The sequence below is a fragment of the Lacerta agilis genome, chromosome 17, assembly GCF_009819535.1.
Source record: "Lacerta agilis isolate rLacAgi1 chromosome 17, rLacAgi1.pri, whole genome shotgun sequence".
NCBI lineage: Eukaryota > Metazoa > Chordata > Lepidosauria > Squamata > Lacertidae > Lacerta > Lacerta agilis.
The window spans coordinates 26,309,280-26,332,483 of NC_046328.1; the positions used below are offsets into that span (position 1 = coordinate 26,309,280).

The following is a 23,204-nucleotide window of genomic DNA, read 5'->3' on the forward strand; positions in this document are numbered from 1 at the left end:
GCCTGCATGTCACCAGGCCAACTTAAGGTGTAGTCTGGAACTATACTTGATGATCTAATAATGTTGATAGTTTTTACTTGGACTTGGTTGTTTTAAATCATGTGCAGCTACTCATTCCGCATGCCTACTTTACAGTTTTCATCTTTTAATATTTTTTATTTAAATTGAGTTTTGTGCAAATACAAACAAGACTTGACATAACAAACAAACCTACAGAAAACAGAAACAAAGCAAAAAACAAATAGCAAGGGGGGGGGGAAAGAAGAAAAACAAAATCATGAACAAAAAGGAAGTGAAACTAACTATACAATACTATCCCAAAAACATCAGTTCTCAAACAGAATACTTTCCCTTTTGGAATAGATCTCTTTTGTTATTCTATTTATTTTCTTTTTCATCTTTTAATCTTAATTTTTGTGTGTTGTTACCATTGTTCTCTCTGTTTTATATACAATATAAAATGAAATGGTAATAAAAATGTTGCAATAATAATAATAATAATTAATAAATACAAATATCCATCTTTATCTGCCTCTTCCCCTCCCTCTAAAAATGAAATAAGTGCTTTCCTGCAAGATGGATGACCTCGGTGCGGCACTAAAGGAACACTACAAAATAGAAGAATTTTCTTCTTTGATCATCCCTGTGCAGGTAACTTCTGTGCTTATATCTTACGGGTGCCAGAGCTTAATTATTTACACGGGTGAATATATCTAAAGTTATCCAGTGGGGTTTGTGAGCATTCTGCACATGCTCAGAGAAACAGTTGCTTTAAACTAGCAGTGGAGAATCTCAGGTTTCCAAGCCTTCATGTCACTGCCAAGCCTCTCCATTTGGCCAGTGAGGCCGTTTATGCCAAGCCCATGCCCTGAACACTCCACATTTGATGTCTGTTGTGGGGCAGGTAAAGACGTGGCTGGGCCAAAGGGGAGTTTGTGATCGCTGGCCCCCTTCCAAGCCCCACTCAGTGCTTTGCAAAAGTGCCACCAGTTAGCTTATCGTTACCATGCTGGTGCTGTTTGGGGAGGAAAGGATTGCTATCCTTCCAATTTGGGAACCAGATTAGACTTTACTGGGTTATATCCAACTCATTTCTCCTTAATGTAGGCCCTTTGAGATGTACATGAAGCTACCCCGCTTTCCCCCTCTCCATTCACAACAGCCCTATAGTGTCGGTTAGATCTGATGGACTCTAAGGCAACTGCTTGGTAACATGGAAATATGCTGTGCTTAGGATTTTAGTGCTTAAAATAAAAGTTCCTTTGTTTTTTTGAATGATGCTGGGAAAGGAGCCAGTCATTGTCCTGGGCCAAATCGGCTGCGATTCCAATGGGAAGCTGAATGCGAAGTCCGTCATCTTGGAAGGGGACCAGGAGCACTCCTCGGGAGGCTTGGTACCTGTGGATGTATCTGAACTCCAGGAGTACTCGCTCTTCCCAGGACAGGTGAGGCATTTGGGAAGCGGGGGGTGTTCATGATAATTTATTAATTTATGAACCACCTTTTCACAGAGAACAAAAGTACCGTATTTTACTCCATAAGACACACTTTTTTCCTCCTAAAAAGTAAGGGGAAATATCTGTGCGTCTTATGGAGCGAATGGTGGTCCCTGGAGCTGAATTGCCCAGGGGCCAAAAGAGGATCATGCTTTGTATTTTACAAAGAGAAAGGGGGGTGTTGAAAGGACCCCTCTCAGCAGCTGATCAGCAAGAGATCGGGAGAGAGATAAGAGTCCCGGCTCCCTTTCAGCCCCGCCCCCTTGCCCAGGCCTCCATTGTTGAATGTGCTGCAGAGGGAGGTTGTTTGTTTCCCCAGCGACATGTGACTGGCTGATTAGATTATCTGTCTGGAAACTGTAGAAACGGCTCCCTTTCCTTTAGAAGCTGCAGAAATGTGAGTTGAACCCCATAAAAACTGGGCTTTTCTTCTTTGCTTTTCCCCCTTTGCAAAAGGAGCTTTGCTTTTCCCCCTTTGCAAAAAAGCTGCAAAACTTTTAGCTGATCCTCAAAAAAACAGGGCTTTTAGAGGAGGAAAACCAGAAAAAAATTTTTTTCTTGTTTCCTCTAAAAACGGGGTGCGCCCTATGGTCCGGTGCGTCCTATGAAGCGAAAAATACGGCAGCCCTAATAAATAAAGCAGAAAAAGTACACAGCCAAGCTGAACAATTTCTACACAAATAATTCGATCTGAAACAAAGGTACCAAAAATCAATGTCTATAACGGCAACTAATCCCCCCACCCCAGCCAACAAAACACCCTAAACATTACCCAGCACAAGAGTTGTTCATCCGCCTCAGCTTTTGTAGCTGGAGTCAGTCAGGGCCCTTCCCTCCCAGGCCAGGTGGGAACAGGGAACAGGCCTGCAAGGCAGGGAGCAGATCTTCCAGGACTCACAGCCAAGATGACGGTGGAGATGAAATGTAGCCATTGTGGCTAGTAGCCATTCAAAGCCTTATCGCCCATGAATTTGTCTTTCAGAAGACTTGCCTGCCTTGAGAAAAGTAAATTATGAACGCATTCCTTGCTTTCGCCACCGTCTTTTTTTCCTGCAGTGAAAATAAGCAAAAGTTGCCGTTGATTGCCTGTCTCATTTCCCCATTTCATCTTCCAGGTTGTGGTTATGGAAGGCATGAACAGTACTGGGGAGAGGCTGGTTGCGTCCAAGCTGTATGAGGTGATAACTTTTTTTTAAAATTTTAAATGCATTTCCCTACCACATTTCATGACCTTGAAGTCAGGTTATTCTGTTCTCACAACCACATTATTTGCAGAGGCTTGGTACAGAGAGAGAGAGAGAAGAGAGTTGCAAGCATCATGGATCTTTTCTGTCTTTTTAAAGGAAGATGGAAGCACATTTAACTCACCCCCCTTTTTTTCTCTTCCCCCACCCTCCCTCAGGGCATACCGCTTCCTTTTTATCAGCCTGTGGATCAAGCAGAAGGTGAGTTAGTCCCAGTGCTTCAGAGAGAGGGGCTGGGTCTCAACCTTGCCCAAAACAGGGGTGTGAAAGCTTTTCAACCTGAGGGCCACATTGCCTCATGGGCAACAGTCTGGGGGCCGCATGCCAGCAGCCCAGCCCCCACGTGATACTTTCAACCAGAAGCAGCTTCTCAGCTGGAAAAGCTGAGGAGGCAGGGAGGTAACAGGAGGTGTTTCTGAGAGCTTCCTTGTGCCTCCTTCAGAGGCCAGGTCTCCGCCCTCTAGCCTGCTGGGACCCTCCCAGGGATCTCTTGGGGTTCAGAATCTGCTATCCCCATCCCACTGAGACCCTCGTCACAGTCCTCCAGCTCTAACTCCCCAAATTCATCACCACCACCATTTTATTTGTATGCCGCTTTTCCATAGTTAAAACCATGCGCAAGGCAGTTTAACAGCATGAAAAGATTCACATAATTACCGGAAGTAGTCATAAACAATAAATAAAACACATCAAAAAGTACACAACAATAAGATCAAAAAATAAAAAAATCAGTAACAGCAACAAAAAAATCTCCTAAACGATACCCCAGCCTGAGAGTCTGTTCAGCAACCTCAGCTTTTGCAGCTGGAGTCAGTCCGGGCTCCGCCCTCCTTTGCCAGGTGGGAAAATGCCACTCCACCTTAGGGCTTGTTCACTTTCTCCATGACAGTCCTGCATCTTCCAACATTCAGCTTCAAGTGCACGGCATCCCCTAAAAGGGTAGGGATACAGTTTCACTTCTCTTTATGAACCAGATAGGTATGTGCCTATCCATTTAGAGTACCTTGCTGAAATTCTCATTGGCTTCTTGTGTTTGGCTCCTGAGATTATCATCGGCCTTTCCCCCTCCCGCCCTCCCACCTTCTTGCACACAACCCTAAGGACTAGAAACTTGCAATTTAATTTGTCCCCCTCTCCCACAAATGGAAGATAAAACTTTGTATCCAGTACCTGGTTCTGCTCTTGTATGGAATTCATAGCTCAGGATCTGTTCAGTGTAGGAACTTGGATGGTTAGTAATGGAAGAGAAGTTCCTGTTTTCAAAGCCCATTAACCCTTTCAGATCCAAAGCTGCAGATGGTCCTCGTTGCCTGTGGTCCTTATACCACTTCGGACAGCATCACCTACGACCCCATGTTGGACCTGATAGATGTTATTAATAGAGACAAGCCGGATGTTTGCATTCTGGTAAGGGCGATGCATCTGTGGTTGCTTTATAGAAGGGTGGGGGGCCCATTTTCAGCCTGAGGTTTTCATTCGCTTGTGGGCAAATTTCCAGGAGCCACATACCAATAGTAGCCAAGGGGTGGGCAAGGTGGACAGCCAATGGCGTCGTTTCTCTCCTGTTTGACCAGCCCGAATCAATGCAGGGCTTACATGCTGGTGAAACGAAATGTGTTTCCCTTGGCAGTGCTATAGGGGAGATTCTAGAAAACTCCACTCATAGAGAGACTCTGCTCCTATGGACAGACACAAATAGAATCAGTTGCACATGTTGTTTCGACTGCCCCTGGTATCAGACAATTTGATCTAAGTTCATTAATCGGTTGTTGGCAGGGAGAGGCATTCAAACGAATGCAAGGTAGCCTTCCTTACATTTACTCAGGATGGGGCTAAGACGGAGATAGTAGCTAGGTTTCTGCAACATGCAAGGAGGATTCGTGAATGCTATACAACACTAACTTAAGTGTTAGATGCAGGGTTTTCTTTCTCTTTCTTTATTGGGTTTTTTTTTGTATTAAACCCTACTGGAGTCTTGTACATATGCCAATAAAGGTTTGAGAATCTGGTTGCAAAAATCGGGCAGAGCGATGGGTGAAGCTCTTAAGGATACATTTCAGCCAAGAAAAACACTCAAGGAGGATGTGGCTTCGAGAAGTGTCCTGAGGGTCAAATGAAGAGGCGGTTGGGGGGTGCATTTGACCCCCGGGCCCTAACCTCTGCTCTAAATAGGTTATCAATAAGTGGCTAGTTGCCCGTCTGTGTCCTCCTCAGTAGCCAAGGATGGGTAGTTGAAATAAACGAAATAGCAATAAACAATGGTTGCTGGTTGTGATGCTGTTCTAATTACGGAGGGGGAAGGCAGAATAATGAGTCATAAATGCATGGGAAGTCAATGCCATGGTAAATGTTAGAATTTTTTTTTTGGGGGGGGGGGAGGAAGTTTTCCTGCGACTCCAGCCCTAGAATTGAAAACACATCCTTGTCCTGCTACCTTTTTATTAATTGACAGGGCTCTTAAGGGACCTTGATAGGTTTTTCAGAAATGTTGTTGGCGGTTAATTAGGGCCTTGTCGTCCCCTCTTTGATGACCTTCATTTCCTTTGATTGTTTTGCAGCTTGGGCCTTTCCTTGATGCAAAACACAAGCAAGTTGAGGTAAGTTCAGAGTAAATGGGGAATGGATTTGAAAGTTCACGTGTCGTTTTTTTTTTTTTTTTTAAAGAAACCCTGCTGAGTGTGTGTCCCACACTTTCCTTTTTGGAAACCAGTTGGGTATGGGGGTCCCGCATGAGTGCAGGAAGCTACTGCAGCCAATCAGAAGCCGTGCCTTGGTTTTCGAACGGTTTCGGGAGTCGAACGGACTCCCGGAATGGATTTAAGTTCAAGAACCGAGTTACCACTGTATTTTAAAAATTAATTTGATCCTCCCTACTAACATTTAATTAATTAATTAACATTTCTTAGCCACCTTCTGCCATAAGGTCTCTGGCAAGCTTTATAACAATGGAATCATACAATTATATATATATATATCTCAAAGTAAAACAGTTTCAAACAGAATAGTGTAGATTAAACAAATGAAGCTGGGTTCTAAGGAGAGGTGAGGGTGGGAAATGCATTAACTGTCCAGGGCCAGGGTAAGAAACTATACAATGAAGGTGTCAGACATGCCTCTGTAGGGAGGGAGTCCCACCATTGGGGGCTGCCACAGAGAAAGCCCTGTCCTGAGCCACCATTCTCTGCACTTCCGAGGGTGTTGGAACTAACAAGAGGGCCCATCCCTCTGATCACCCAAAATGGGGGTCTGTAAGGATGGAGGTGGTCTTTCAGATATTTGGGGTCTAACCGTGAACTCGTTATCCTGTGTGGATCTTGCCGATCTAGGGTCTCTGGCAGAAAAACATTTTCCCCCTTAACTGGTGACACCGGGGATTGAACTTGGGACGTTCTGCATGTGGAGCAAATGCTCTGCCACTGAGTTCCTGTTCTTCCTCCGCTTTTTCTTCTCTCCAAGGACTCTCAGCTCACTGCCTCGTTTGAAGACATCTTCAAGAGGTGCATGAAGATGATAGTCGAAGGGACAAGGAGGTGAGAACATGAGAAGAGCACGTGGCCCATCTAGCTCAGTCTCCGGTATCTCGCAGGAGCTAATATTTTGGGAAGCCCAAAAGAAGGACGAAACGCAATAGCGCTGTCCTCACTTGTGGCTCAAAGCAGCTGGCATGCTGTGAGAGACTGCCTTCGACAGCGGTTATAGGACATAGCCCCCATGACTAATATAGTGGTACCTTGGTTCTCAAACTTAATCTGTTTCAGAAGTCCATTCAAAAAACAAAGCATTCCAAAACCAAGGCACGCTTTCCCATAGAAAATATTGCAAAATGGATTAATCTGTTCAAGATTTTTAAAAGCAACCCCTAAAACAGCAAATTAACATGAATTTTACTATCTTAACGAGACCATTGATCCATAAAATGAAAGCAATAAACAGTGTACTGCAGTCACACAATCAATCAATCAATCAGTAGCTGAACTGGGTTCCACACGGTCACAAAAACAAAAAAGCAAAATAAATAGCAAAAACAGACAGACCTCAGCGTAACACTCAAACCGGAAGCGTAACACTCAAAGTGGAGCATGTTTGGCTTCCGTAAAAAGTTCGCAAACCGGAACACTTGCTTCCGGGTTTGCAGTGTTTGGGTTCCAAGTTGTTTGAGTACCAAGGTGTTTGAGAACCAAGGTACCACTGTAGTAGGAAGCAGGGTCAGATGGGAAAGGAATTGTTCACATGGTAAATAATTGTCTTCTGGAACTCACTGCCACTAGATTTGGGGTCGCCCCTGGCTTCAGTAGAGGGTAAGACCTGGAAGAATGGTGGCAATGGGGACCCATCACCATCTCTTGGCCACAGAAGCCAAGTGGTTTGGAGGAAGTGAGAGCTGTTGCCTTTGGGCTTCCCTTGTGGGCTTTCCTGAAGCAACTTGTCAGCTGACAGCTCCCAGGATTCTTTGGGAGAAGCCGTTAAAGCGGTATAAGAGCGTTTTAAGTGTGTAGTGCGGAGGGGGCCTTAGCTATTCTGTTTCCTGACAGTGCTGGATCGCACCTTGTCATCGTTCCTTCGCTGAGAGACGTCCACCATCACTGCATCTATCCCCAGCCGCCTTTCACTTGCGAGCTCTCGAAAGAAGACAAACAGGTGCTTCCTACAATCCAAAGGCAGTGCCTTTGTTTAAAGTTTTTGTGTAATATGTGTGCAGAGCTGGAATATCTGTATTTTGGCCAGTCTTGTGGAGCTTGGAGGTTGGTGGCTTTCAAAGCCTGGTAGGAACCCTGAAGTTTCTCTGATGCTCTGTGAGGCCAGAAATCAACCTTGTCCAACTAAAGACATCAGCTTCAGCCGGAGTGCCTTCCATCAGCTTTGGTTGGTGGCCCAGCTACGCCCCTATCTGGACAGGAATAGCCTAACTACTGTGGTCTATGCTCTGGTCACCTCAAGGGTTGATTACTGCAATGTGTTATACGTAGAGCTGCCTCTGAAGATGGTTCAGAAACTTCAGCTGGTGCAGAATTCAGCGGCCAGGTTGCTCACTGGAGCAAGACGGTTTGAACATATTATTCTGATCCTGGTTTGACTGCACTGGCTACCAGTTAGCTTCTGGGCCCAATTCAAAGTGCTGGTTTTGACCTATAAAGCCTTAAACGGCTCAGGACCGCAATACCTCAAGGACTGCCTCTTTACATATGAACCTACCCAGACCCTGGGATCATCTTCTGAGGCCCTTCGTGTGCCGCCTCCTTGAGAGGTCCAAAGGGTGGCAGCACAAGAACGGGCCTTCTCTGCAGTGGCTCCCCGTCTGTGGAATGCTCTCCTCAGGGAAATTCGCCTGGCGCCTTCATTATACACCTTTAGGCGCCTGGTGAAAATGTCCCTTTTTAACCAGGCCTTTGGTTGATTTGATTGACACCCTATGCCCTTTTAAAATGTGGGGTTTGGGGGGGAGGGATTATTGGGTTGTTTTTATTTTCGTTATGGATTTTGTGGCTTTTACATGTTGGTTTTGTTCTGTAAACTGCCCTGAGACCTGCAAGTATATGAATTTTAATGACGATGATGGATGATGATGCAGGTCTCTGCCCCAAGGGACTCAATCTGAAAATAAACATAGAAGCAGAGAGGAAGGAGACTGAAACAGAGACAAACAGGGGAAGAACCTGCGACTATCACAGTTACACGTGCTTAAGGCTTAACTGCAGTAGGGCATACCTTACACCTTTACCTGAGAGGTCTGCATAGGAACCTGTTACTGAGTCGGGCTATTGGGGTCCACCTAGCTCTGTATTGTCTACACTGACTGGCAGCAGCGCTCCAGAGTTCCAGGCAGCGAGTCTTCCCCAGCCTTGCCTGCAGATTCTGGGGATTGAACTGAGGACCTTCTGCAGGCAAAGCTGATGCTCTTGGCACTAAACTAAGAACTTTCCCCGCTTCAAATGAGTCCCCCTCGCATGTTCAGTCAATGGGGTGGGGTGGGGGGCTAGGAAGGGTGTTCCTACTGGCCACGCCCCTCCCTTCACTAAACACATGAAGGATTTCCCCCCCTCCTTTTAACACGCCTTGTGTGGGTGCATTCTGCACGTGCAGCATTTAGTTGGATCCCGTGAAAAAGCTCCATCTCCCATAAGGGGGAGCTCCCAGCACTGTGTTTGCACTGCTGTAGGCTGCGCTCTTCTGGGCAAAGCCTGGTGTTTTCCTCTCGCTCCTGACAGGAGTTTGGAGGTGCTTTTAGTGAACTCTCAGGTTTGGTAATTTTTCAAATTTTATTGCGGCTATAAGCCCATTGGTAATGGGGTAGTGGGGAGACCTGGAAGCTGGTACGGCTTTTCCCCACAAAGAAAAAAGTGTGTTCATCGGAGCTGATGAACTCTTTGCCGCACTCTGAAAAGTCTTTTGTTTAGACCAGTGCTTGGGTCTCCAGCTGTTTTTGGTCCCATCATCACCCACCTAGCAATGATAGGTAAAGGTGATCTGCATTTAAATGTGTAGCTTTATGCTCTACTCAGAACTGACCCACTGAGATCAATTGACACGGGTCCATTCATTGCAGTAGGTCCTACTGTATGACTGGCCTTCTCCAGGGTTTCAGACAGGGCGTTCCCAGTGCTACCTGGGGAGATGCTAGGGATTGAACCTGGGACCACCTGAATGCAGGGCTCTGCCACTGAGCTACCGCCCTTCCCAATCTTTGCCCATCCAGCCCAGTATTGTGTACTCAAACCAGAATCGGCGATCTAAGGACTCGGGCGAGGGCCTTACTCTTCCCTCCCACAAGGGCCCTCGGACTCCTTCCCTGAGCTTGGGGAAAGAAGTGAAGAGAAACAAGATGTAGCTGAACGGTGAGGCAAGGCTGTGGTTCCCCCCTCGCTCATGGAGGCATGTTGCCTCTGAAAATCCAGCTGCTGAGAATTGCAAGTGTGTGTGTGCGCATGGGGAGGGGAGAGTTGTGCTGCGCTCAGCTCCTGCTTTCAGGCACCTGGTTGGCCACTGTGAGAACAGGATGCTGGCCTGACTCAGCAGGGCTCTTTTTGTGATGTTCTAAGGCTTTGGATAGAGATGGAGAATCTTAGGCAGCAAGGGGGCTTCTCAGCTATCCCAGAGTCCAGCTGCGTGTGTGTTTTGGTTATAGCGCTTTCCGAGGAAGCATAGAGCACGTTCCCAATCGGAGCCCCTTGGCAGGAAGTCCCGCGTCATTTACTCTGCAGCAGAAATGTGGGGGTTTCCCTGGAGCAGCTTAAGCTTTTTCCACCAGGAACCAGGTTTTTCTGTAGCCTTTCTGAATGTGTCCCTTCCTTACTTGCCTTATTTGTTTATTGAAGGATTTTTACCCTACTCTTGGCATAAGAGCGTCTGAAGTGCGCTGCAGCAGGATGAGGCCAAAGGACCACTATAGTCCCAGCATCCTGTTCTTATAAGTAGTCAACCAGATGCCTCTGGGAAAAAACCCCCCAAGCAGGAGCTGAGTGCAGCAGCAACTCTTGTGATTCTCAGCAGTCGGATACTTCAGGACATACTGTCGCCAACGGTGGAAGTTGAACATGGCCACAAAGAGCCTTATCCTCCATGAAGTCTCCTTTTTTCAAAAATCATTTTTTTATATTGAAACTTTTCAATATAGGATACAATAAAAGCCAAACTAATCTAAATAAAAATAAAAGAGAAAGCAGGAAGCGGAAAGGAAAGGAAAGGAAAGGAAAGGAAGGGTGGAAAGCAAAGAGAGAAAATAGAAACGGGAGGAGGAGGAGGAAGAAAATATGAAGACCTCTATCAGAGTTGTATCTTAACCCTTGTCACACACACACAGGGCAGTGTGTAGGCTTCTAACACACACACTTTATTTTCAAAACAGCCTTGTGAGAGTCTAGGCTGAGAGAATGTTGTTGGCCCAAGTCCAACCAGGAAATTTCATGACCTAATGGGAATTTGTACCCAGGTCTTCCCCAGTCTTTGTCTGACATTATAACCACTACACCACAGTGGATAAACCGGGATTATCCCCATTTATTCCTCCTTGGTGGTGTTGGCTACTGATGTGGCAGATTAAGAAATACTGTATTTACTCAAATGTAATGCGCACCATTTTTGGCCAAATCACGTCGCGAAAATTAGGGCGCACATTAGATTTGATGGTGCGTTTGCATTCACCCGCAAATACTTTTTTGGTCTCAAGGTTTTGAAAATGGAGGTGCGTATTAGATTCGGTGGCGCGTTACATTCGAGTAAATATGGTAACTGAGGGGAGTTAATATCTTGTAGCGATCTATAAAGTAGAGTCTACGTTGGTCCGATTTTGCAGATTTTTAGTGGGCGGGGAGAGTGGACAGAGGCCATGAAAGCTATTCTCTTGAGGCTACCTGAAAATGTGTGATTCTGACCTGGTATTCAAACTGACAATCCCTGGGCTGTGCTGAGTCTCTTCTCTCTGTGCCCCCCTCAAAGTTGTGAGGAAAGAGCTTTGTAACTGCCTTATATCTTTAGGCCCTGACTCTTGTCCTGCTTTAAAAATAAAAATAAAATCTTCTGCAGTGCTTTCTACCTGAATGCCTGATTTGGGAGCTGTTTGGTCAACCCACACAAACCCCCTCTCCCCTTTTCTCCAATTCCAGAGGGTTCTCTTCGTTTCTGACCCCTGCACCTTGGAGATCAATGGTGTGGTTTTTGGCTTGACTTCTGTGGATCTGGTCTTTCACATGGGCTCAGAAGAAATTAGCAGGTATGTTTGAAAGCAGGGGTGTAGATTTGCAGAACTGTAGAGTTGGAAGGGGACACCAAGGGACATCTAGTCCATCCTCTTGCAATGCAGGATGCTCTTAAACTCTAAAACCATGAGGTGTGTGTATTTTTTTTCCCCCAGCCTGAGGGCCGCATTGCATCTTGGCCAACCTTCCAGGGGGCCACACAACAGTGCTGGGTGGTGCCAGAGGGTTGAGCAAAAAAATGTAAATTTTACACTCCATTTTCTATCCCCCATCTACACAAATAAAAGGCATTGCCGTAGCTCATGGACACATTCCAGCGAGGCCAAAACCCTCAAGGAGGGCGTGGAGCAGGCCCAGTGAAGGCCGTGGGGAGAGTCCTAAGGGGACTGAGAGAGGCCTGCAGTCACCCCCCCCCCCAGGCACGTCTTCCCACCCCTGTTCTAAAACCTTAAATCTCCAGCGTTAAAATGAAGGGATTATTAATCACCCCCAAACACATCCATTTGCTGGCTGAGATTGTGTTCATACTGGGAGGTACAGTGGCTTGGTGCTGGATTTAGCTCCTTGGTGTGGTCATTGTTCCTTGAGCAATTTTCTGCTTTTTTAAAAGGATATCTGCTGATCTTCAGACAGCTGTGAGTGTGGAAGATGTGATGGTGGGGGGTGGGGGGAAATGACACAGCATGAATCAGGCGTGATTCAGAATCCAAAAAGTGTAATCGGTCTGTGAGAGAAAGAAATGTCAGCCCTGAGCTGTGGAATCACTTGGCTTGATGTCACACAAAATTCCCTCTTAAGTTGCTCACGCCTTCCAAAGTGCAGTCCCCATTTCTGCTGTAAATCCTTTGTTTGTGTGTGTGTGTGTGTGTGTGCGGTACTTAAGTTACCGTGAAGCCATGTTATTAATTTTGATAGCACTACATTTGAGGCTGCATGTACCTTCTGTATGGTAGGAGCTTTTGTATTAATGTTAAACATATTTTTTTATTGATACTTATGAAGAGATATACAAATATAATACACCAAAATAAAAGAAATACTTTTAAAATCTAATCTAAAAAGGAGCAGGAGCAAAAAGAAGAAAAGGGTGGGAGGGGGGAGAAAGAAGAAGAATAAAGAGAGAGAAAGAAAAAAAAGACTTTGGGTTCTGTCTGTCCTCTAAATATTGTACTTTTTTCTATAAGCCAATTCCACCCCCCATCTTTGAATCCAGATATTACAAGTTCATTTTCTGTTTCATGCCAAAAAGTCCACAAGAAGTTTCCAGTCCTTAATAAACTGAAGCTCAATCCAGATAAGACTGAGGCACTGTTAGCTGGGGTTCCCCAGACCAGATGGCTGGGAGGTTGCCTGCTCTTGATGGGGTTACTCTCCCTCTGAAGGAGACGGTACATAGCTTGAGGTGTATTCCTGGATCCTTTGCTGTCACTTGAGGTTCAGGTGGCCTCAGGGGCACAGAGTGCCTTCCATCAGCTTTGGCTGGTGGTCCAGCTGTCCCCTTATCTGGACAGGGGCAGCCTAACTGCTGTTTATGTTCTGGTAACATCAAGATTAGATTATTGCAACGTGTTACACGTCCCTGAGGAGGGACGCGGGTGGCGCTGTGGGTTAAACCACAGAGCCTAGGGCTTGCTGATCAGAAGTTCGGCGCTTGAATCCCTGCGATGGGGTGAGCTCCCGTTGCTCGGTCCCAGCTCCTGCCCACCTAGCAGTTCGAAAGCACGTCCAAAGTGCAAGTAGATAAATAGGTACCGCTCCGGCGGGAAGGTAAACGGCGTTTCCGTGTGCTGCTCTGGTTCGCCAGAAGCGGCTTTGTCATGCTGGCCACATGACCCGGAAGCTGTACGCCGGCCAGATGAGCGCCGCAACACCAGAGTCGGACACGACTGGACCTAATGGTCAGGGGTCCCTTTACTCTTTACCTTACATGTCCCTGAAGACAATTTGGAAAATTCAGCTGGTGTAGAATTCGGCAGCCAGGCTGCTCACCGGGGCAAGACAGTTTGAGCATATTTCACCAATTCTAGCCCGACTGCACTGGCTGCTAATTAGTTTCCGGGCCCAATTCAAATTGATGCTGGTTTTGACCTATAAAGCCTTAAACGGTTGAGGACCGCAATACCTCAAGGACCGCCTCTCCCCATATGAACCTACCCAGTCCCTGAGATCATCTTTGATTTGAGGCCCTTCTTTGTCTTCTGTCTCCTTGAGAGGTACAGAGGGTGGCAACACGAGAACAGGCCTTTTCTGCAGTGGCTCTCCGTTTGTGGAATGCTCTCCCCAGGTGGAGAGCTAGGTGCCAGGTGAAGAGCTGGAAATGTCCTGTCTGAAAATCTGGAGAGCAGTATACGCAATACTGAGTGAGGGAGCAGTGATCTGGCTCCCTATGTTCCAAATATGGTGCCTCTGAGTGAGTGCAGAGTTGCTTCCGCCTCAGGCAGTGAATAAACCATCTGGATGGGTTGATCTCCAGACGAAAGAAAGGAAGAGGCTGTCTCACTTCAAAGTGTGCAGTTCCTGAGAAAATCTGACAAGTGGTGTGCCTCAGAGGCCGGCTGGTGCCAGCCGCCCGTGGCCTGTCATTAAGTAAATCAAGCCACACACTCATCCTCTGCCTCGAGGGTTTGTGTCGCATCCTCTCTTCCCTTAACCATCTGTGTTTATTCTTTTCTTCCTCTTTTATGGGGAGACGGCTCCCCGTTTCTCAGCGCCATCGTCATGTGTTGACAGGGTCACACATCTCTGAGCAAAAAGCGTGCTGCAACTCAGAAGTCATGTTTTTAGCCTTGTGGCACCAGTTCTCCGGAATTCTCTTCCCTCAGGAGGGAAACAAGCCCTGACATTATGATTATGACGGTCACTGAAAATCTTTATTTTATATGAGGTCTGAACCGGTGGTGACTGAACAGGAAAGAGACCTTCAGGTGTAGTGGATAACTCGACAACAGTGTCTTTCCGGTGTGAAAGAAGCAGATTCCATGCTAGGGATAATTAAGAAAGGGGATGAAACTAAAACCGCCTATGTCGTACCATTAATGCAAACCTGCGGTGCAACTGCGCTTGGAATTTAAAAGAGGGTTAGACAAATTAATGGTGGATAAGTTTATGTTCTACCTTGATATGCCTCTGAATACTAGTTGCAAGGAACCACAAGCGGGGAGAGAGCCTAGTGTACTCATGCCCTGTTTTTGGTCTTCCTACTGGGGTTTCTGGTTCGTCACTATGAGAGCAGGATACGGTACCAGGTGAGCCTGATCCTGCAGCTAGGCTCTTTCCATTCATTTCTCCCAAACTGGCCTGTTTCTTTTGTTTCCTGAAGTTTTTAACTTCTGGGTTTTTATGCTTCAATACTGCTTATGACCAGTATTTTTTTTAAATATTATATTTCTGTACACTAGTTAGATGTCCTCTGGAAGTATAGTGAGTTATAAATTCTGAATCTTTTTCTTTCTCTCCCTTCTGCCCAGGCCTGTTTCTCCTTCCCAGTGTCTCTTTCTGTCATGTTACTTTATAACAAGAGAAAACAGGCCTTTTCTGTGGTGGTTCCCCTAGTGTGGAATGCTCTCCTCAAAGAGACTCGCCTGGCGCCACCATTGCAATATCTTTAGGTGCCAGGCCAAAATTTCCTCTTTACCCAGGCTTCTGGCTATTAAATAATTATGGCCTGTGGGAGAGAGGACTGTTATTGTGATGACTATTTTATTTATTAGTCTGTCCGTCTGTATGCTTTTTATTATGTTTTTATTACTGGTGTTCTGTAATATGCTTTAAACATTGTACACCACCCAGGGATCTCTTTGATAAAGGGTGGTATATAAATTGAATTAATAATAATATCCTGGGAAAGAGGGGTTGATTGTGAAGCCACTCTCAGAACTGTAGCTCTGTGAGGGGAATAAGGGTTTCCTGGCGATTCTCAGCTGCCTTAATAAACTACAGTTCCCAGGATTCTTTGGTGGGGTATGTGGAAACCATAACTCTTTAAAGTGGTGTCACACCACTTTAAATGCATAGTGTAGATTGGGGTGGGGGAGTTGGTAGATTGTAGGAGTTTGTCTCCCTGTCCTTTGTTGTAGAGAGGGAAGGGACAAACAGACGTCACCTCACACTTCCTCCTTCAAAGGAAACTACCTCAAACACTTCCCTCACTGGAGGAGAATGGCCAAAACATGCCAATATCTTAATTGAATTAGTCCAGTTAGACTCTCTCTTGGGAGCTTCAAATTCTGCTGCCTTTCCTCCACTTCCCATAACAGGGAAACCAATTCCTTAAACTTGCCCTGAAATACCAGGAAAACCGGCAGTTGGCTCTTATAACTGTCTTCTCAGTGCTGACTTTATTATTTTTAGATCTCCAGGGACTGTTCATTTTGGGGGAAACAGGATCGCTCTTCTCCAGAATAAAGACAGGAAAGCAATGTTGTATATCGGGGGGGGGGGCTGCATTTCTCTCCTCTCTCTTTCCACCACGTGCCTCCTCTTTTTCCTGATGAATATTAGGATCTAATGATTCAATAATATTGAGGGATCGCCTCACCCCATCTGTGCCCACACAACCTGCTTCAGTCTGCAGAAGTGGCACTTTTACAAGTTCCATATTATGTTTGTTCCACATCAGCAAGAAATCAACCCTTCAGTGTGGCAGCACCTAATCTCTGGAACTCCCTGCCCCTTGATATTAGTCAGGTACCTTTGCTGTATTGTTTTCAGTGCCTGCTAAAAAAATTTTTTTTTTGTTTAGGCAAGCCTACCCAGATGTGTAATTTTGCAATGCAATTTTAATATGTGGTTTCGATAAGTATAATTTTTAAATTACTGATTTTTTTAAAAGAACTTTAAAATTTGTAATGTTTGCTTTCATTGGTATATTTGGAAGAAAACTTTAGATTGTCTTTTGTAAGTCGCTTGGGGGTCTTTTTTGTTGTTTAATTAGGCGGTATATAAATCTTGTGAAATGAAAATAATATATATATTCTCACAGTGAGTTGATACAGAGGAGGGCAAGGGTGCTTCTCAGCTGCTGCACAGAAGAGTGATTTTGTGGCTGGAGCAAGTTCCTCTCTGCTCACACAGATTTATGACTTGTCATGCTGCTGAATCTCCCCCACTTCTGCACAACTGTTAGAGAAAAGGTGGAGGACCTCTGGACCCTTAGTTAGGCCTGCCAAATGGTCCCTAATTTGGCCCACAAGTGCATTTTCTCCCATACCGCACCCAGCTTCCCTACACCTGGCATCAGCTATGGGGCAGATCAAGGCACAGCTCCCATCAGCATGGGCAGTGGTCAGAAATTATGGGAGTTGGATGAAAAACTATTAATTTAAGGTAATGCCATGAGCAATCTCTCCCCTGCCAGGGAAGGCGTTTGCTCCTGTCCTGTTGTTCTTCCACCCAGCTCTCTCCCTTATTATTTCGGGGAGGGACTTGTTGGGTTGCCTTTGTTTTTCTATTGTCCATTGCATACAAAACACGGATGATGACGTGTGTGTGTGTGTTTCATGCCTGATTTTCACACTCCCTTATCTCAAGGTTTCTGTGTTTTGGTGAGTTGCTGTGCCTTCAGACAACAGAGAGCTTTTAATTTATGAGCATTAGCTGGGACTCCACAGCAGGAGGTGGGGAGGGTACAAAAACATGATGCGTTAAGCTGGTTTTGTGGGTGATTTCACAGCGACTGCCAAAAAACCCTCTCAACTGCAGCAGAGTTTCGAATATTACAATAGGCTGGCAGATGGCCAGCTCTGACATAATGTAATGTAAGCACATGAGTCTTTCCCTTGCACACATACATGGACCACACCAGCAGGGTAAAATTTGAATGCAGAGGCCTCTTTTCTGGGGGGTTTTCTGCTTTGCCAGTTATAAAATCCACTCAGCGTATGTGTGTCCTTCATCTCAGGGAGTTGGGAAACCTGGGGGAACCTCCAGATGTTGTTGGACTCTAAATCCCATCAGCCCCAGCCAGTGTAGCTGATGGGAATTGTAGTCCAATAACCTCTGGAGGGCCTCATGTGTTTCCCCATTCTTCCTATCCCTGCAGTATCTTAGGAGAGCTGGGCTTGCTCAGCCATGAAGCTCCACTGGGTGATCTTGAGCCAGCCAGCCACCTTTTCCTCAGCTTGGCCTACCTCACAGGGTGTTTGTGAAGATAACTGGGGGGCAGGGAACCTCCACATACATCTCCTTGAACTCTTCAGCTTTTAATGTTTGATGTTTTGCTGGTTTTTTTATTATGTTGGAAACTGTCCAGAGTGCCTGGGGCAACCCAGTCAGATGGGTGAGGTATAAATATGATGATGACAGAGAGCAGAATACACATTTTAATGTATTTTTAATCTTTTGTTGGAAGCCGCCCAGAGTGGCTGGGGAAACCCAGCCGGATGGGCGGGGATTTATTTATTTATTTATTTATTTATTTATTTATTTATTTATTTATTTATGTGTCTGGCCATTCAATTGAAAGATTGATTTGGCATCTTTAAAAATGCTTCTGTTCAGAACCACAAGCCTAAACCAATCTCAAGTTTCTTTTCCTGATAAATTGTGGTGGGAGTCCATAGGGCAGTGCCTGATGTATTTATGAAAGCATTTATAGCCCACCTTTTAGCTATATAAATACAACTGGCGGCTTACAAAAATTTTGCTAAAGCCTATTTTAGCTGATTTTTTAAAAGCTGTTTAAAAATCCTGCTTAGAATAGCAGAACTGGCAGATAAACACGCCAAAAAAATAGCAAAAAAGAATGTAGACCTTCCCTTCTCTGGCTTAATCTCAAGATCCTTGAATCTGTCTCCTGAGAATAGGAAGCCTGGAGCCTTTGCATATTCAAGCTGGGGCAGAGCTGGGGAACTTAAGACCCAGCAGCTGAAAGCAGCCCCCCAGGCCTCTAGTTGACCCTCGGACAACAGACCCTCCAAGCTGCAGCCCCTCTTCCCAAAGCACATCCCTTACTGGGCATGTTTCCCTTGAGCGTCCCTCCTCCCTCCTGTTCCCTTTTCCTCATGTGCCGTATCTTGTTTGTTAGCCTGAAGGCAGGGATTTCCTTACAAGCTACTCTGAAACACTTTTTGGTGAAAAGCTTGGGGTGCTAACACTGCAGATAAATAATAATACATCTTTGCTAAATTCTGCAGAGGTTGTGTTTGTTTGTTTGTTTGTTTGTTTTTACAGTCATGCAGTATATTAATTTCATGGAACAAGTAAGTATTTTCCCAAGAGGGAATGGGTGGGAATATTCCTGAACAGAAGCAGCTTCCGTTGGGAACAAGCCTATTGATGTTTCCAAAATGCCAGGGAACTGACTTGTGTTGTGTTTTGAGAAAGGTGTGTGTGTGTGTGTGTGTGTGTGTGTAATGACTGAGGTTTATCATCCTGTACATCAGGTGCAAAGGGAGTCTTTGGCTTTCAGATGTCGCTGAACTACAACTCCCATCATTCCTGGTCCATTGGCCATGCTTGCTGGGGCTGATGGGAGTTGTAGTTCAGCAACATGGGCGGGGTGGGGGGGCAAAAGTTCCACACCCTTGCTGTTGTATGTAGCAGCCTAAATTTCCTGCGGGTGGCTGACTTGATGTTGCCTGGTATGTGTACGTGTCTGGGTTGGATTTAAGAGGGTCAGGTTTAAACCTTTTGATTTTAATTAAGGTTTAATGTGTTGAAGCCATTTAAGGATGAAAATCTTTACATCAGCCAGTCATTTCTAAGAAGAAGATGATGATGATTAATCCCACTTGGCAAAATAGGCTTCTAAGCAGTTTTACAAAATATGAAAACCCATCCACACAGAAATTAAAATACAAATAATTAAGGTATGCAACTAAGCAGTCCTATTATTAAATCTTCCATCTCCCCCACCCATTTTATCCTCATGACAACTCAGTGACTTAGCTTAGGCTGAAAGGGAGTCTGTTTTAGAGAAGTAGATATGGGAGGGGGGCTCGGTACTGGTTCCATTTTTAATACATATTTTCATGCCCTCTTTTTAATTTTGCCAACTCCCTCTCTCTTTTCTTTCTGTCCCAGTTCTTCAAGTGTCTTGGACCGTTTTTCCAGAACTCTGAAGCACATCCTGACTCAGAGGAGGTAAGCTCCTTTTGTTGCAGCAAAACAAACCCTCCCCACTCCCAGGTATCTTTTGTGGCAAGACTTGACCTGATTTCTTCCTTTGGCAGGGTAAGGCCTCCTGCTTTGCCTGCCAAAAGTCCTGGGTTCAAATCACAGCAACTCCATTGGTCCATCTAGCTCAGTAGGTCCATCTAGCTCAGTATTGTCTGCACTGATTGGCAGCTGCTCTCCAGGGTTTCAGGCAGTCTTTCCCAGCCCTACCAGGAAAAAGCTGGTGGGGATTTAACCCAGGACTTTCTGCTTGCAAAGCAGGGCCTCCGCCACTGAGCTATGGCCTTGCCCCTTAAAATGAAGTTGCCGCATTGCATGATTATGTGTAGTATTGTAAAGAAGCGCAACATCTGTAGCCGTGGTGATGAGAGGAAGGGAAAAACCAGAGGCTGGGGTAGCCAGTTGGCTGGGATCTTTCCAGGCTTGACATTATTGCCATTTGTATTTTGTCCTTACAAGCTGTGTGTGTCCTGAACCCCTGGCCTACCTGGTGGCAAGTCCAGAGTCTGGGGGGGTCAAGCCATGCAAGCAAAGTCCAAAGGTCAGGACTAAACACCAGGAAGAACTTTCTGGCAGTAAGAGCTGTTCGACAGGGGAACAGACTCCCACGAGAGATGATGGACTCTCCTTCACTGGAGGTTTCCAACTCTACAGCTCTGTGATTCTGTGATATTTAGCAGACTCCCTTTATTTTCCTCCCTTTCCCAACACTTTGGAAACATGGAGATAACACCCCTTGGAACACGGTGCCTTTAAGGTGCTGAATTTAGAGACTGCAGAAACACACACACACAAACTGAAATTGGCAGCAGAGTTGAAAAGCACAGCTTGGCATCCTGTTGGTACCCAAGGGGGAGAGGAACAGCTGCTGGGCGTGTCAATGTATGCGAGGGAGCGGGGTTGCGGAATGGGAGGGGTAACGCGATCTTTCCTTCTTTCTTTAATTCCTGAGCAGTTACTATCCACTCTACCCTCCCGCGGAAGAGATGAACATTGATTACGAACGTTTCTACCAATACGCAGCCCTGCCTGTCACACCGGATGTGCTGATCACTCCGTCGGAACTGAGATACTTTATCAAGGTTGGGGGGAAATGAAGCTGTCTGGGTGCAGGGTGATGGAGGGAGGAGACACCTTCCAAGCTGTCTTATGCACATTAGCTCAGTGTTCTCCACACAAATTGGCAGCGGCTGTCCAGGGTTTTGAGCAAGAGAGTATTCCCCAGCTCTGCCTGGAGATGCTGGGGACTGAGCCAGGGATCTTAATGCCAAGCAATTGATCTGCATAACCACTGAGCTACAGCTCTAAAAATAAAGTAAGATTCCAGTCCTCATGGAGCTGAATAAAGGACCGATTTATATAGAAACATAGGGGACTGGGTCTAGCTCAGTATTGCCTGCACTGATTGGCAACAGCTCTCTAGGATTTTACTCAGGAGATATTCCGAGTCTTCCTTGGAAATGCTAGGATTGAACCTGGGACCTGCAATCAAAGCGAATGCTCTGACACCTCCCTTCCCTCTAATTCTGGCATTGGGATTTGACCTCCGGTCTACAGGTTCTTGAACACAGCCACACCACTTCTCTGCATGGATCTCTGCATGCTGCCCTGTTGAGCAGGAGTTGGGCTGGAGAATAGATGGCAGAGTGAGGCTTAGAGGGGGAGAAATACAGATGAGTTCACTGAAGATCCATTGATAAAACACTTATTATACCATTCATGTTCAGAAGCAGTCTGTTTTAGAGGGCAAGCTGCTTACTTATTTATCCTGCCCTCCCAAGGACAGCAAACAACAAAATGGGGGAGGGGAGCCAATTACATTAAGAGTGGGTTGGACCAGATGATCCTTAGGGTCCCTTCCAACTCTTATCATTCTGTGAAACAGTACCAAATACCTGAATGAACCAAAATGGTTTTAAATTCCTCCGGAACATTAATAATGTGTGGAGCAGGCCCACTTCAGCAAGGAGGGCATTCCACAAACGGAACCACCACCAAAAAGGCCCTGTCCGGGTTGCCCCCAATCAGGCACCACCAAAAAGGCCTCCCTTGCTGATCATAGGTTCCCAGAATGGTTGATGCTGAGAGAGACGCTGTTTAAGATCAATAAAGAGTAGCCATTTCCACCATACCCAGCTCGTGAGTGCTGAGAAACACCTGGCTGCCCACATTTTTGGAACTGGGATGCTGGACTAGACAGATTTTTCTGATCTGGCAAGACAGTTCCTACACCCATATTAGGGAGATTAAAATCAGTATGTCCTAATGATACCTTCCCATCTGACTTAAGAGAGCCTGTTTCTTGTTTTTAATGTCTCTTCCCCTTCCCCTTGTTTCCTGCCCATCCCTAGGACGTCCTTGGGTGTGTCTGTGTGAACCCAGGCCGGCTGACTAAAGGCCAGGTAGGGGGCACCTACGGGCGTTTGTGCATCCAGCAGAAGGTCTCCAAGGACCAAGAGGAGCGGAAGAGCCCTTGCATCGCTGCTCAGGTCGTGAGAATCTAACTTGCATCCATGTCCTCAACCCACCAGCAGAGAGGACTGCAGAGGTTTTGCTGGAGCGGGACCAAAGCACAGTTTAGGGACGAGACTGAAGAGACGGAGCAGGTTTCTCCTCCAATGTCTAGGGGTCTCTCAGGGCTGCAGCTGTTTGGGAATCTGCCTTCCACCTTTGCTGCCAACACAGCTGGAGAGAATCTTCTTCTGTTGCAGTTTCCCCAAATTTGGGCGGGGAAGAATGGATTTGCCTACGCTAATGTCCTTTTGACAAAACACTTTCTACTTTGAGAAGACAGATAAAAAGTTAGCTATATTCATTGGTGTGTAGCGTTTTTTTGGGTGGCGGGGGAGCAACATGTCTCCCTCTGTGCTTCAAAGTTGATATCCTTTTAGGTGTCTTAACTCCCTTCCCCCACCCCTCTCAAACGCTCCTCTCCTGCAAAGTTGGTGGGGAAACTGACCTCTAGTTTGGAAAACTGAAAGTTCAGGTCTTGCGTGCGGCTGGGGTGCAGACATTTGAAACAAAAAACCCACAAAATTCTCCTGCAGTTTGTCTTATTATCTAGCCTTGGATATATTCAGTGGTTGCTGTTGCCCATTGGGACCAGTGAGGTGGAACAGGTTGAACCATCTAGCACTGGTTTTGTCCCCATTCTTCTTTGCTGAGTTGTACAAGGTGCACCAGCCTGAGAGGTGGGGCAAAGAGACTGTGTTATGAGTCTTGAGTCCCTGGTTCCTCTCAGGCTGCCTTAGGCTTAGCTTTGACCCTGCCTGCAATATGTAAGTTATCTACCTCAGAGGCTTATTTTGAAAGGGTTCCTGAGTGCGATATACACATAGAGTGTTATGAACTTGAGCTCCAGAGCAGACCACCGATGCCCTCTCTCATTACACAAGGACCTAGCCTTCCAACGAAGCTGAATGTTAAAAGATTTTGGACAGACAAAAGAAAATGCATCTTCACACAGTGCTGAGTTGGATTGTGGAAGTTGCTCCCTCTTGGTGAAGTGATGGCCATCAGCTTGTGATAGCTTTGAAAGGAGTTCTGGAGGAGCGTATGAAGTGGCTACTAGCCACTATGTCGGAGGCAGGATACCTCTGGATACCAGCAGTGCTCTTCTTAAGTTCCCATGACAATATTTTTAATAACGTAGCTCC

The 23,204-nt window shown here is 46.0% G+C and overlaps 1 protein-coding gene across 1 annotated transcript in view; it reads left to right on the plus strand.

Moving 5' to 3' along the window:
• POLA2 (DNA polymerase alpha 2, accessory subunit) overlaps positions 1 to 22,359 on the plus strand; it is a 28,261-nt gene extending 5,902 nt beyond the window's left edge. The window contains exons 7-18 of the mRNA XM_033174515.1: positions 563 to 651; positions 1,290 to 1,445; positions 2,612 to 2,674; positions 2,899 to 2,941; positions 4,023 to 4,147; positions 5,299 to 5,337; positions 6,197 to 6,270; positions 7,273 to 7,378; positions 11,341 to 11,447; positions 19,456 to 19,515; positions 20,504 to 20,630; positions 21,900 to 22,359. Of these exons, the coding sequence (XP_033030406.1) occupies positions 563 to 651; positions 1,290 to 1,445; positions 2,612 to 2,674; positions 2,899 to 2,941; positions 4,023 to 4,147; positions 5,299 to 5,337; positions 6,197 to 6,270; positions 7,273 to 7,378; positions 11,341 to 11,447; positions 19,456 to 19,515; positions 20,504 to 20,630; positions 21,900 to 22,052 (1,142 nt within the window). The 3' untranslated portion in view covers positions 22,053 to 22,359. The remainder of the gene's footprint in view (positions 1 to 562; positions 652 to 1,289; positions 1,446 to 2,611; positions 2,675 to 2,898; positions 2,942 to 4,022; positions 4,148 to 5,298; positions 5,338 to 6,196; positions 6,271 to 7,272; positions 7,379 to 11,340; positions 11,448 to 19,455; positions 19,516 to 20,503; positions 20,631 to 21,899) is intronic.
• Positions 22,360 to 23,204: the final 845 nt, after the last annotated feature.